The 15,567-nt window shown below is 43.0% G+C and overlaps 2 gene segments (V, D, J or C); both read left to right on the forward strand.

Moving 5' to 3' along the window:
* The first annotated feature begins 2,231 nt into the window (after nt 1–2,231).
* LOC129715897 (Ig heavy chain V region-like) lies at nt 2,232–4,233 on the forward strand. The segment is given in 2 exon segments: nt 2,232–2,547; nt 2,722–4,233. Coding segments are annotated over 2 exon segments (360 nt in total).
* LOC129715898 (Ig heavy chain C region-like) lies at nt 4,215–12,761 on the forward strand (the record flags this gene model as incomplete). The annotated part of the segment is given in 5 exon segments: nt 4,215–4,266; nt 8,435–8,737; nt 10,145–10,462; nt 10,895–11,199; nt 12,311–12,761. Coding segments are annotated over 5 exon segments (1,370 nt in total), but the record flags the coding sequence as incomplete, so codon positions are not given.
* Nucleotides 12,762–15,567: the final 2,806 nt, after the last annotated feature.

Raw genomic sequence — 15,567 nt, forward strand, 5'->3', positions numbered from 1 at the left:
AGCACACACCCAGAAACATTTTAATATACATTTGAGGAATTCCGAACATATTTTATGAAACAACTGCACTATGAAACCAATCTTGAAACCATCTTATTTACAACTATACCATGAGTTTTAAACGTGCTTTTCCGCCCCTTACACAATATAAACTTTATAGAAACATAGAAAATAGGTGGAGTTTAAAAAAATCAAATAAGGCAAGGAGTACGTGGAATGAACGGAAAGGGGATGAGGATTCTTAGACGGCATCCGCCGTGATATTATGGAAGAGCGAAGCGACCACGAATGATGGGTCAGCATCTTTCTGCAGTGTTTGTCGATTGACAATAGACAATAGACATAGAAACATAGAAACATAGAAAATAGCTGCAGGAGTAGGCCATTCGGCCCTTCGAGCCTGCACCGCCATTCAATATGATCATGACTGATCATCCAACTCAGTATTCTGTACATGCCTTCTCTCCATAACCCCTGATCCCTTTCGCCACAAGGGCCACATCTAACTCCCTCTTAAATATAGCCAATGAACTGGCCTCAACTACCTTCTGTGGCAGAGAATTCCAGAGATTCACCACTCTCTGTGTGAAAAATGTTTTCCTCATCTCGGTCCTAAAAGATTTCCCCCTTATCCTTAAACTGTGACCCCTTGTTCTGGACTTCCCCAACATCGGGAACAATCTTCCTTCATCTAGCCTGTCCAACCCCTTAAGAATCTTGTAAGTTTCTATAAGATCCCCCCTCAATCTTCTAAATTCTAGCGAGTACAAGCCGAGTCTATCCAGTCTTTCTTCATGAGTCCTGACATCCCAGGAATCAGTCTGGTGAACCTTCTCTGTACTCCCTCTAAGGCAAGAATGTATTTCCTCAGATTAGGAGACCAACACTGTACGCAATACTCCAGGTGTGGTCTCACCAAGACCCTGTACAACTGCAGTAGAACCTCCCTGCTCCTATACTCAAATCCTTTTGCTATATATTGCTTATATTTTGCTTATATTGTGTAAGGGGCGGAAAAGCGATATAGTTGGGATCACGGAGACATGGCTCCAGGGTGACCAAGGCTGGGAGCTGAACATCCAGGGATATTCAATATTCAGGAGAGATAGACAGAAAGGAAAAGTAGGTGGGGGTAGCGTTGCTGGTTAGAGAGGCGATTAACGCAATAGAAAGGAAGGACATTAGCTTGGAGGATGTAGAATTGGTATGGGTAGAGCTGCGAAACACTAAGGGGCAGAAAACGCTAGTGGGAGTTGTGTACAGGCTATCTAACAGTAGTAGTGGAGTTGGGAATGGCATCAAACAGGAAATTAGAAATGCGTGCAACAAAGGTAAAACAGTTATAATGGGTGACTTCAATCTACATATAGATTGGATGAATCAAATTGGCAGGGGTGCTGAGGAAGAGGATTTCTTGGAATGTATGTGGGATAGTTTTCTAAACCAACATGTAGAGGAACCAACGAGAGAGCAGGCTATTCTAGACTGGGTATTGAGTAATGAGGAAGGGTTAGTTAGCAGTCTTGTTGTGCGTGGCCCCTTGGGCAAGAGTGACCATAATATGGTTAAGTTCTTCATTAGGATGGAGAGTGACATCATTAATTCAGAAACAAGGGTTCTGAACTTAAAGAAAGGTAACTTTGAGGGTGTGATTTGAGTATAGGAACAGTGAGGTTCTACTGCAGTTGTAGTGCAGGGTCTGGTGAGACCACACTTGGAGTATTGCGTACAGTTTTGGTCTCCTAATCTGAGGAAAGACATTCTTGCCATAGAGAGAGTACAGAGAAGGTTCACCTGATTCCTGACTGATTCCTGGGATGTCAGGACTTTCATATGAAGAAAGACTGGATAGACTTGGCTTGTACTCGCTAGAATTTAGAAGATTGAGGAGGGATCTTATAGAAACTTACAAAATTCTTAAGGGGTTGGACAGGCTAGATGCAGGAAGATTGTTCCCGATGTTTGGGAAGTCCAGAACAAGGGGTCACAGTTTAAGGATAAGGGGGAAATCTTTTAGGACCGAGATGAAAAAAACATTTTTCACACAGAGAGTGGTGAATCTCTGGAATTCTCTGCCACAAAAGGTAGTTGAGGCCAGTTCATTGGCTAAATTTAAGAGGGAGTTAGATGTGGGCCTTGTGGCTAAAGGTATTCGGGGGTATGGAGAGAAGGCAGGTACAGGATACTGAGTTGGATGATCAGCCATGATCATATTGAATGGCGGTGCAGGCTCGAAGGGCCGAATGGCCTACTCCTGCACATATTTTCTATGTTTCTATGTGTCTAATAGATGTGATAGCGTGAGTCCATGTTGCTGTTGAGTTGGGAGCCGTGTTTCAGCTCCGCCCGCTGCACCACTCGGTTTACAAGTCCCGCCCACAGCCGCGCCCTCTTTTGCCGGGTATTTAATTCTCTCTAAGAGGGGCCGAAATCCAACTTCCTTGCAGTTGGTTTGTTGCGAGGTTCTGTACAGAAACAACAGGGTCACACTTCCCAGCGGGATGATGTCGGCGGTTTCACTGAGTTTGTTCCTGGCGTTAATAGTCCGTGAGTGATGTTGGACAAATTCCCCACGCAAGTGTCCCAGTGGTGTATCCACTACACCATTCCCCTTCTACCCACTCTAGAACCGTCCCAATTTATTTCCTCTTGATAATTAGAGTCGGGGATCAATGGTCAATATTTTATCCTCGCCATTCATGCCTTGTTTTTAACTTGCAGGTGTCCATTCCGATATCGTTCTAACCCAGCCCGAGACAGAGACGGCCACTCCTGGAGGCTCCATCACACTGACCTGTAAAGCCAGCGGGTTCAGTATTAGCAGCTACTATATGGCTTTGGTCCGTCAGGTCCCCGGGCAGGGGCTGGAGTGGCTGCTTTCCTACTACACTTCTTCTTACAAGTACTTCGCTCCGGGGATAGAGAGCCGATTTACTCCGTCCCAAGACAATACGAATAATATCTTCATCGTGACGGCCAGCAGCCTGAAGATCGAAGACACGGCTGTCTATTACTGTGCGAGACACACAGTGTGAGCATTCAGTGTCAGACCCGTACAAGAACGGCACGTTAGGAAGTCCAGCTTTTACCATCAAAGACTAGAGGTGAGCAATTATTCCTACAGCTATAATAACAGTCGGGAAATGGAGGCAAAGTACCATTCACAAATCCAACACGATATTCAAAAATGTAACCAGCGTATTCGTGTGAGTTTTTTATATTCGCTTCACGCATACCCATAGGCGTTGTGTAAAACCATAGACCAGGAAAATATGCTCATTCCATTATGCAAGTGAGATGAAGGGAGATTGTTGGTGTTGTGTATATTTATATTGTTGGTGTTGTGTATATTTATATTGTTGGTGTTGTGTATATTGTGTTCTCTGTGAATTGCTGGACCATTTAAAATCGTGTCGAAGGCCGTTTCAAATGAAACCTGAGTGTGAACTGTATGGGAGGTTTTTGTGCGGGTCTGTCTCACTGTGTACAACAGTGGGTCACGGTGCTACAAACAGCGACTTCCCCGTACAAAAACCCTGACACCTAGTTTTCTCCTGCTCCAACCTACAAGCACCGTAGGAGAGGCCCAGTGAAGAAAAATCAAATAATATTTCACCGTTTAAAGTTACATGGATTGTTTTGAGAAATGTCCAACTGTCTTCCGACCAATTAACGTTATTTTATGAGCTTTAGAAGAACAGCGTTTAGCTGTATAAGTGACAGCGAAGAGTCCCCTGGGACATATCGTCTGTGAGCAGTACATGCACCAGTTCTTGAAGAGCGAGGTATTTGACATGGTATGTTTCACTGTGTATACTGGATGGCACAGCGGTTCCTACCAATACAAAAACATCCACAACCCATAATACGGTGGTCTGGGCCAGTATATGATATTTTCAATTCAATATTTCATACAACAAGAGCATAAACATGTCCAGGAATATTTTCGCACATTTTGTTGTATAGGTAACTTGAAGTAATTTGTATTTTATATGTAGATAATTCTCATCACATTTCACTGCCCTGTTTAATACACGGAGCCGTGGTATCTGATTATTGTTGGAAATGATTTATTTAACGCATTCATTATTTTCAAAGAGCAATAAGTCATTCACCTTCGATGTGAAATACGAATAATTACAGGAATTTTGTTCTTTTTTGCCTACCTTGTGCAGATCATGTTATTGTGCGAGGAAGCCCATAGAATGTAACACTGTGACTATCTTGACTACTGGGGAGGAGGCACCATGTTGACGGTAACCAACGGTAAGAAACTTCATCCTATTCAGTATCTAGATGTATCCAGTTGTTATTTTACTCGATATTTCCAATAATTATATTAAATTGTTCTTCTACATTAATGACCCATTCATTGCAATGTTGGATCGATGTTGCTTTAGAATGTTATGTGATTCCGCTGCAGTGATATTCACGATTTAAACTTGCCTTGTGTGCTATGACTTTCGATCCTTTGACTATGAAACGGATTCGGTTTAAGTTCCTAATTAGTGGGAAAATGTGCATCAATTTGCTTTCACTAGGCTTTCTAATTGTTTGAGATTGTTGTGGTCCTTGATCTGCGATGCATCGAACTGTATTTTATGATCAACAGCAGGTACTTTGTCTCAGTTTGTTTCTTCTCAGCGCATATGAAACAAACGACACAAACGGATAAATCCTGGGTGTAAAATGTTCAAGTTTTTAAAGTGTATGTATTAATTGGTGGAATCACCTTGCCAACTTTAATCCAATCGCTAACAAAACTTGCATGGAAGAAGTAAAATGTTCTTGCAGCAAAACACAGACAGCAAGGTTCAGCGTCAGTTATATATCTTGAAGTACAATGAATAGGGAGGAACTGTGGATGCTGATTTATGTTGCCGATTGACACAAAGCTGGAGTAACTCTGCTTCTCCCGCTGAGTTACTACAACTTTTTGTGTCTATCTTGAAGTACAATGAGTTGGCCATGTGAACCAATGATACAGCAAAGCTAAGAAAGCAAAGTCCGTGAAACGCGATCTACAGAATGACAATGTACCGGGTGTAATAGGGGACAGAGGAACTAGCGTGACGGAGGAACTGAATGAAATTCACATTATATGGAAATGTTATCTATGTAATCCACGTGTATTGTGTTATTCCTCGTTATTTCAACAATGATTGGCTCGGTGGTCAATGGAACAATGAATTTCGGTGGTCTTTGGACAGAGATATTTGGATTTTTGTGAAGAGTTTCAGCAAATTTGTGTTAAGCGATTGATCCCATCGGCGGTATGATTCAGCCGGTCATTGTGGGAGACGATATTTGGTGCGTAATTGGACGTGTTTGTACGTTCCATTCGATTGGCAGCGACCGGGTATTGCTGTTGTATGAAGTGTCCGATTCGGTTATTTCAATAAACGCAAAGAAGATATATGTTTAAAAATAAAAATAACAAGAAATTATTAGAAATCATAAATAGGAAGAGTAAATGTTGCAAACACCTAGAGGGTCACGCAGCCTGTGGCGAAAGACAAATCCCATAGAGGGGAGCCGAATGACAGCTGGTAGCGCCAGAGACACGACTTCGTTCCCGAAATCAGGTGCAGACTGAGAACTGTGCGTTCTCCCTGCGGTTTGTTACTGGTTCTCTGCTTTCCTCCCACAACCCAAAAGAGTGCAGGTTTGCAGGTTAATTGACCCGGGTGATTGACCCGGGTGGGTCGGGGGTGCGATAACGTGGAACTTGTGTGTCGCCGTGGATTTGGTTGGCAGAAGGATCTATTTCTATGCTATATCTCTAATCGAAACTGAATTCGCCATGGTTTATTCTCCCAACGATAGTCGACCTGGCAAATGCTTGCTTTCCTCTTTCCACAAATGCTGCCTAACCCAATGACCCATTTCTCTGTTTTATGTCAAAGATCACGAGTTTTCCCATTTGGAAAATGCGTTGAATGTAAAACGGGGAGATTTCGGAACAGCTGCAGTTCTTGAATAATTTGTAATCCGTGGATTTATTAGAAAGAGAATTTGAATTCGTGTTTGTCTATGGGTCCCAATGTCATTTAAACAAAATGTTCCTCTATTTACTGAATTGCTAATGAAAAATGTCCGTTTTACGAATAGTTGCGGTAAAAAAAATGAGAGATTGGGAAAAATGGAATGTTGGAAACTGAATTTTCTTTGCTAATTTAGACAATAGAGGCCATTCGGTCCTTCGAGCTAGCACCGCCATTTAATGTGATGGCTGATCTTCCCCAATCAGTCCCCTTTCCTGCCTTCTCCCCATATCCCCTGACTCCGCTATCTTAATTTTAATTACAAAACAGGGTATCCCATTAATCATTGAACAGAGTGCGAATTGAAATCCATGGCTTAAAGGAGGGTTTGAGTGGCGTTCAAATTTACATTTGCATTTATTTAATTAAGACATTGATTTAGCAACATTGTGCATTTTCACTATTCTAAGTAGACTTCCTCTATATGAATGAAAGCCTTTTCCTGTTAAAGTCACGAAGCAAACTCAGATATGTTTTAATAGATTGCAGGTTATAATTTATAATTGGTATATTTGATATTCGTTTCCTATCGGACAGTGATACAATGTTTACAATGATACAAACCCGTCTGAAGAAGGGTTTCGGCCCGAAACGTTGCCCTTTTCCTTCGCTCCGTAGATGCTGCTGCACCCGCTGAGTTTCTCCAGCTTTTTTGTGTACCTTCGATTTTCCAGCATCTGCAGTTCCTTCTTAAACACAGTGATACAATGTTAATCATTCGTTCTTCCGTGCCGATCACATTGTAAACGTAAACTCGTTTTAAAGATGCTGGAAACTGAACTGAATTGCATCAACATTAATTTTAATTGATTATTATTGATTTCATTGAGGCAATGATGCACACAGACAAACATTTGAAACATGTGCCAATTTATTTAATTACGAAGTATTAACATGTTGTTACAATTTATATGCTACATTTAGTTTCCAGAAGTTGTGGTACATAACCTTTACTAATTCAGATATTATATTGAGGGAGTTCTTTTTAATCCTTACCAATGCAATCTCATACATGTTTTTAATCTGGTATGAATGTAATGTTCTTGCCGGCTGGTTTGCTTTTTGGAATGTCCTTGCAATTACGGTCGACATAGAAATGATCGGTATATTTTCGTGAGTGATGGGACAACAAAATACAGTTAAAAAGTAACATTTGAAGTGTGTTATTTGTCGCTACCATTTCAATCCCATCCACCCCCTTAGTTGGTTCCGTTCGATGGACACATTTAAGGCCAAATTACACGAACAAGATTGTGATTGTTTATTTTTTGTCTTCTCCCAAATTATGTTCGGGACCCGATGTGGAAACCACAGCCATCCTTCCATTGTTTCTGATTTTATCGGATAATCTCTGAACCATTTATGCCAAAAACTCTTCCATCTTCCTTCAAATCAAAAGTTTAGCCACGGGCATTCTCAGTGGCCCAAGCGAAACCTACCAAAATTATTTAATTTTAATTAAATAAATGCAAATGTAATTTTGAACGTCAGTCAAACCCTCGTTTGAACCATTGATTTCAATTCCCACTCTGTTCACGGATTAGTGGGATAACTGTTCGATTCAAATAGCAGAGAAAATGTTGTTTCCAACATTGCACATCATTTCACCAATTTCCATTTAGTTGGGTACACGGGACAACCCCTGACACAGACTGGCCGATTCCCCGAACTCTTCCTCCTGTACCCATGCAGAACTCATCGACTTCATTGTCTACAAACTTTGACCGTACGATCAAATTCCCCGGGTCTATCCCCGACACATACCTCCCCTTTGTTGATCTCACCGTCTCCATCGCAGGAGATAGACTATCGACTGACGTAAATGACAAATCTACGGACTCCCACAGCTATCAGGACTACACCTCTTCCAACCTTGCCTCCTGCAAAGATTCTATGGTCTATTCCCAAATTCATCCATCTCCGTGCAACTGCTCCCAAGATGAGTTGTTCCATCCCAGGATATCCGAGGTCCTCATTCTTTAGGGAGCGGGTATTCTCCACTTTTACAATAGACGAGACTCTCACACGTGTCTACACTGTATCCCGTAGATCCGCCCTTGCTCCATCATCCCCAGTCGCAACAAGGAGTTTGGTGAGATTGTAACACATACGCCAACGTTAGTTATAGCCATTGAGCATTCCTGAGAAATCCTGGGAATTTTACAGTAATTAATACTGGAGGCCTATCGATATATTTCCAACTCGAAATTGTGCGTACATTTGGCAGTAACTGCCAGATATTGGCACCCAAGACATTTTCAGCCAATGTTTTCCAAGGTGGGATCAAGGCGGAATGATTAACTAATAGTGTGTGATACTCAGGTGAAGTTGCATGAAATAGACAAGAGAGAGAGAGAGAGTTTAACATTCATGTGGCCTTTGCTTTGCAGCGGCTCCATCCGCGCCCAGTCCCTTCATTCTCTTCACCTGCGAGGATCAAGGCTCCAGTGGTTCGTTCACCTATGGTTGTTTGGCGTTGGGCTATTCCCCTGCGGGCGCCAGTGTTTCTTGGAAGAAAGATGATATACAACTGGAGACCGGAGTGAAGGGCTACCCGGCAGTGTTCAATAAGTTGGGAACTTACACCCGGAGCAGCGAGTTAACCATCACCGAGGCGGCGGCAGCGGGAGGTGACATCTTCTGCGTGGTTCAGCACAACCAGAACGAGTATAAAGTGAAAGTACAACCACCAGGTTCGTGTTGGGGTGGGGTTGAGAGTCGGGAGTCGAGAGTCAAGAATGTTTTATTGTCATATGTCCCAGATAGAACAATGACATTTTTGCATGTATACACGCACACACACTCAAAACAAACAATAACAGTGCAATAATAATAATAATAATAATAATAATAATCATCTATTGCAGTTCAGAGGATATGAAGTTCTAGTGTTTAATAGCCTGATGGCTGTAGGGAAGAAGCTGTTCCTGAACCTAGACGTTACAGTTTTCAGGCTCCTGTACCTTCTTCCCGATGGCAGTGGTGAAATGAGTGTGTAGCCAGGATGGTGTGGGTCTCTGATGATGTTGGATGCCTTTTTTGCAGGCAGCGGGGGACTTTTTGATCCCTTTGATGGGGGGGGGGGGGGGGGGGGGGGGGGGGGGGGGGGGGGGGGGGGGTCCGAGCCGGTTATGGAATGGGCAGGGGTCACAACTTTTTGCAATCTTTTCCGCTCCTGGATGTTCAAGTTGCCGAACCAGGCCGTGATGCAATCCATATAATTCGCGGGATTTGACAATTGAAGATAAGTACTTGACCTAATGTGCCCTGTTCGGTTTTATTCTTCATGTCATACTGAATGTCGAACGCTCATCTGAGCTCCACGATCCACCTGGTCAAAGACAGACAATTCATGTCTATATAGGGATGTGTAAGTGTGGCTGCATCCACAGATGTGATGTAACATCTGGAACACGGATGAAACTCTATTCTCAACTTAACCACCAAAGACCAAAAACACTTAAACCACCCGCCACATTATTCCAGCTCTTCGCTTTAAAAAAAAATCAAACAACATCTGCTGTTGTTGTTTGGACAAAACGGTGAGTTGTGTTTCCAGGCACCGAGGGGCGAGAGCGATATTCATAATACCGAAGCGTTCTTGTGACGGAACGAAAGGCGGTGCTTCAAATATCGAGACAATTCACCATTCACAAAATCATAAAACATTAAAAAAATACTTGTAGAGAGTTTGAAAAGAGTGCTGATCAATTTATTATCATCACCAGCCCGTCCATATAATTCGCGAGGAACTGATCTATACATAGATACGTTACATTTTAACTGGCGAACAATCGGAGCGGCTGAGTGCATCATGTTGAGAACATTATCAAGAATATTAAAAGCACAGACACAGTCACAGAGGACAAAAGCAGAAGTCGGCCCATTACATCCCTGTGACAACGACACCGAACTATAAGTTCCCCATTTACGAGCACTCGATGTACCATGATAAACAAAGAATTTAGTAGCATCTCGGGAAGTCCAAGTGAGTGGACGGCTACTTTTAATCAGAAAATGTGATTTTTTTTTTGGTGAAAATATTGGGTGTCATTATTAATCGACGATGAGCAATTCCAATGAAGTTTATTTCCTTTCAGACCGCGTGGTACATCATCCTACCGTCACCATTACCATAACTGCTCTTGATGAAATCAAGCGCAGCAGAAAAGCGATCGCCGTGTGTTTGGTCAACGATTTCACCCCAGCCATATTTACTGTGAACTGGCTGAAGAATGGAAAGCCATTGGATTCTGGCATCGTCACCTCTCCCGCCTTCCAGGTGAACGATACCGGTAACTTCTCGGCGACCAGCCAGTTGACATTCACAGCTGAAGAGTGGTTCGGAGATTTCGTCTATACCTGCCAAGTCAACCATGAAAAAGATTTGAAAAGCCAAAACATCAGTATGCCTTCAGGTAAGAAATACATCCGTGGTGTGTCTCGGGATATTAGTGTAAACATTAGCGCTCACGGTTGTTTTTTTATTTGTACCTATTAATACTTCTACACCCCCCACCCAGACTCTCAGTCTAAAGGAGGGTCTCGACCAGAAACAGCATGTATTCATTTTCTGCAGAGATGGTGCCTGACCCGCTGAGTTACAGTACTCCAGCTCTGCGTGTCTAGCGTGGTATAGCCCATGATGCGACCTCTCATTTCATTTATTGTGTCGTTCTCTGCACAGAGACAAAAGTCAGTTCATGACGATTTAGGACCCATGTTCCCAGAATCACTAATCAGAAGGGGTCATGTACACATTCAAGTTTTGGGGGCGGATGATTGGTGTAAACCTTCGATCCCGGTTACTCCTGCAAATGCTTATGTTCACATTCATTATTGTGCCACAGATGTTGATTCCTGCGACAAACTGATTATTAAAATCCTTCCACCACAAGTTGAACAAGAGTTAATGGAGATGACCGTGACGTTAACCTGTCTGGTATCCGATGCACCTTATGGTATCACAGTATCTTGGAAACGTGGGAATGTACCTTTGGTATCATACATCCAGCCCACAGGAAATGCAGATATCGTACAGAGCAAAGTCAACATTTCGACTCAAGACTGGCTGAGTGGGGATTATTTTTCGAATGCGCGGTGAGCCATGGTAATATGCCAAAGCCAAAAACTGAACGAATCAACTGGAAGAAAGGTGAGCCGGTGTGGGCCAGAGGTGACTGGTGCACTTTTCTTCTGAGATAAAGCTAAAATAAATGATTGAGATCACTCCGTCGGCGAAGCAATATCTATGCAAAATGAAATAGTGCTAAGACTTCACTGAGTCCTTGGTCAGAGCTGGAAAAGAGAGAATACGAGATGACTTTGCATGAAATGAGTGTTGTAACTTGCAGGGATATGGGTTTGCCTACCAAATTACCATGTGGTGATGGTGTCAGTAGATCGCAGATACTCTCGAGTTGCAGAAATGCCCGTTTCTGAGCTAGGCACATGAAACGAGTTATTCGAAAAAACCAAAAACCTTCAAATGCCGTATATCGGAAAGACGTCAACTTAATGCAGAACATTTAATATTGGCTCCAATGGTCTGCATCTACACAAACGATCGGAGGAATGCCATTCTGAAAGCTTGCCATAGGGATTAGATATAACACCGAGGAAGACCGCAGACAAAGAGCCTAGAAGTGTTTTGTTTTCCATTTTGCTTGTATTGTCCAGGTCAAAATGGCCATTTCCAAATTCCCTTTTTACTCTCAACTCCGTCCAACATTATCTCTGCAACTTAAGAATGGGTCATTTCCCCACGTCATACAAAGGCATCTCTTTTTGCGTACACACTGTCTGACGTGCTCTTTGTTTCCTGCGACCCCTGAATTCATTTTACAATTCCATCATTTGCATCGATTTCGAAAACGCACTTCACAAAGCATCACCTTGTACGCTCAGCATTCTCCGCTGGCATCCACTAACTACTCCTGCCATGGGTTGATAACGTCTCATTCAACTGCATTTAGCAATAAATGACAAAAGGAGCAGAGTCAACCATGGCCATCAGAAATAACACGGATCAGAGAGGGCGCTTGGCTTGATCTTGTGTTGTGAGTGTGTGAAGTGATTCATACAAATCTTCTGCCGTGCACAGGAGAGACGCACATTCAGGTGTATATGTCTGAACAAAGAGACAAGTCACAAAAGGGGAATGCAATGCCGTTAATACTGTCGGTTGGCAGTTTACTCACGGATATATTAGCTTTTAATCGCTTTAACCGTCTTGTATAATAAACGCAATTTCAATTGTTCCCTAGGTCAACATCTGCTGCCACCTTCCGTCTCAGTCCTTCTGCCGCCGACAGAAGAAATCTCCGCCCACAAGACTATCACCCTCACCTGCTTCGTGAGAGGATTCTCCCCTCGCAGGGTCTTCGTCACGTGGACACTTGATGACAAGCGGGTGGATGAGAGCAAGTACAAGAACACCGAGGTGGAGGCGGAGAACGGCAATGATACCTTCTTCACATACAGCCTGTTATCCGTTGGGGCAGAGGAGTGGGCTAGCGGAGCCTCCTTCTCCTGTCTAGTGGGGCACGAAGCACTCCCCATGAAGACCATCGTCAGAACGGTCAATAAGTCCAGCGGTAAACCCAGTTTTGTCAACGTTTCCCTTGTATTAATGGACACTGTCAATTCCTGTCAATGAGAATGAATTAGTTTCAAATTCCTCTGAAATAAATGCTAATAAATATCTTTAACCTCCAATCTTGAGCTGAACACGTGGCCACCCAATTAATTATATAAAACATTCTGTCAAAACGATGACTATATATTAACGTTGAATATTGAAAATCTTGGCGACAATTTACTGAAAACGCATGTAGACGGCACAGTAACGTCGGGGTTTTGGAGATAAGTCACAGCTGCACCACTGCACGCATCGCGGACACACTTCAACATTATCGCTCTTGCTGGACAGATATGGGTCCATGCTCACACACACACACACACACACACACACACACACACACACACACACACACACACACACACACACACACACACACACACACACACACACACACACACACACACACACACACACACACACACACACACACACACACACACACACACACACACACACACACACACACACACACACACACACACACACACACACACACACACACACACACACACACACACACACACACACACACACACACACACACACACACACACACACACACACACACACACACACACACACACACACACACACACACACACACACACACACACACACACACACACACACACACACACACACACACACACACACACACACACACACACACACACACACACACACACACACACACACACACACACACACACACACACACACACACACACACACACACACACACACACACACACACACACACACACACACACACACACACACACACACACACACACACACACACACACACACACACACACACAAACGCCCAAAAAGAAGGAATGAGAGAGGAAGATCCATATATTAATGATAAGAGAATGTAATGGCTCTTTTGATGCACATGATGCTGAATGTGTTCAGGAGCGTAGAGAAGAAACAGCCGATAGCAATTCAATGAAAGCAACGTAATGCTAAGTACAACTATGTGGAACGTAAAGAACAAGAATAAAGTGTCACCATTATAGATTGTTCCCATGAAGTGGGCCATTTAACTCCGGCTCCAGAATGCTGTGGCGTTCAGTTATTAAACGGGCATCACAATGTGTGCAGGCGATTGATGGGATAACCGCTATGAGTGGCTCGTGAGAACACAAACTTAGATCCAAATATCAGATGCGGCTCGAGCATTAGACAAGGCCACGTCCGTTTCCAGTTCTCCCCCTGATGTACACGAAGCTTACTCACCACAAAACATCAGCAAGCGCACACAAATAAAATCATTTATGGGGTCGCATAGAAACATACATAAAACGCAATTAACGACATGCTTACCCCATAGCACATGGACATCCACCTAAACACACCAGCAATCAAACATTCTTTGAAATGCAAAATAATAGGAACGGTTAGCTAAACCATATAAACCATATAACCATATAACAATTACAGCACGGAAACAGGCCATCTCGACCCTTCTAGTCCGTGCCGAACACATATTCTCCCCTAGTCCCATACACCTGCGTTCAGCCCATAACCCTCCATACCTTTCCCGTCCATATAACTATCCAATTTATTTTTAAATGATAAAAACGAACCTGCCTCCACCACCTTCACTGGAAGCTCATTCCACACAGCCACCACGCTCTGAGTAAAAAAGTTCCCCCTCATGTTACCCCTAAACTTCTGTCCTTTAATTCTCAAGTCATGTCCCCTTGTTTGAATCTTCCCTACTCTCAGTGGGAAAAGCTTATCCACGTCAACTCTGTCTATCCCTCTCATCATTTTAAAAACCTCTATCAAGTCCCCCCTTAACCTTCTGCGCTCCAAAGAATAAAGCCCTAACTTGTTCAACCTTGTAAAAGCGCATATTTGCACACAAAAACCCACATTAATACAACACAAATGCATTTAGGCTCTCACTTTAATACCAATGGACTTTCAAAGCAAAATCCCTGTGTCAATAATACACGCTAGTAGATTTATTGGCTCATATTATATTTTTCTTCTGCTTAAATGCTGATTGATGTCGAAATAGATTTTCCACACAACAATTCCACGCATTATATGTGCGGGCACACACACACACACACATACACACACTCACACACACACTCACACACACACCCACACACCCCCACACACACACACACACACACACACACACACACACACCCACACACACACACACACACACAACACACACACACACACACCCACACACACACACACACACACACACACACACACACACACCCATGAACCAATACGAAAACAATGTTAGAATTTAGGCAAACTTATACATGATGATACACATCTAGCTAGTTACAGGCAAACGGAAGGGCCAATCAGATCATTTATCCAGTAGTTTTCCCCGCGTTCCTAACAACTAAGTATAACCGTAGATCATTCATGCTCCATATTTTACACTAGAAATATAATGCCTATCAAATGGTTCAAAGTTATATTTGTGTACACAAGCCTTCCTCCATCCCCTAACCGAAAACAGGATACATCAGCCAACAGGGTTCTAATGTGGGAATTATGGCACATTATTGGGAGCCAATGTTTCCATTCAGTGAGTTCCTTCACCGAGCTCCGGTCACCATATCCAAATACAGGGTTATCTGATAACATTGTAAGCAATAACCAGCTCCAAGTGTTATACCATCCTGGTTAGTAAAATATATTAATGGGAAGCGGACGTTTATAGAATGAGTAATGAATCCCAGAAATATGCAAACACATTGCTTTCCCCAAAACTATTCATAAACGGCTGTTTATTAGCAGCTGTGTCTACAAGTGGCCATGGTTGTGGATACAATTGTTGAGGATGGATGATCACCTCAACGTAAAAACAGCTCATAGGAAATTAATATCCCTAAT

The sequence above is a fragment of the Leucoraja erinacea genome, unplaced genomic scaffold (assembly GCF_028641065.1).
Source record: "Leucoraja erinacea ecotype New England unplaced genomic scaffold, Leri_hhj_1 Leri_1490S, whole genome shotgun sequence".
NCBI lineage: Eukaryota > Metazoa > Chordata > Chondrichthyes > Rajiformes > Rajidae > Leucoraja > Leucoraja erinaceus.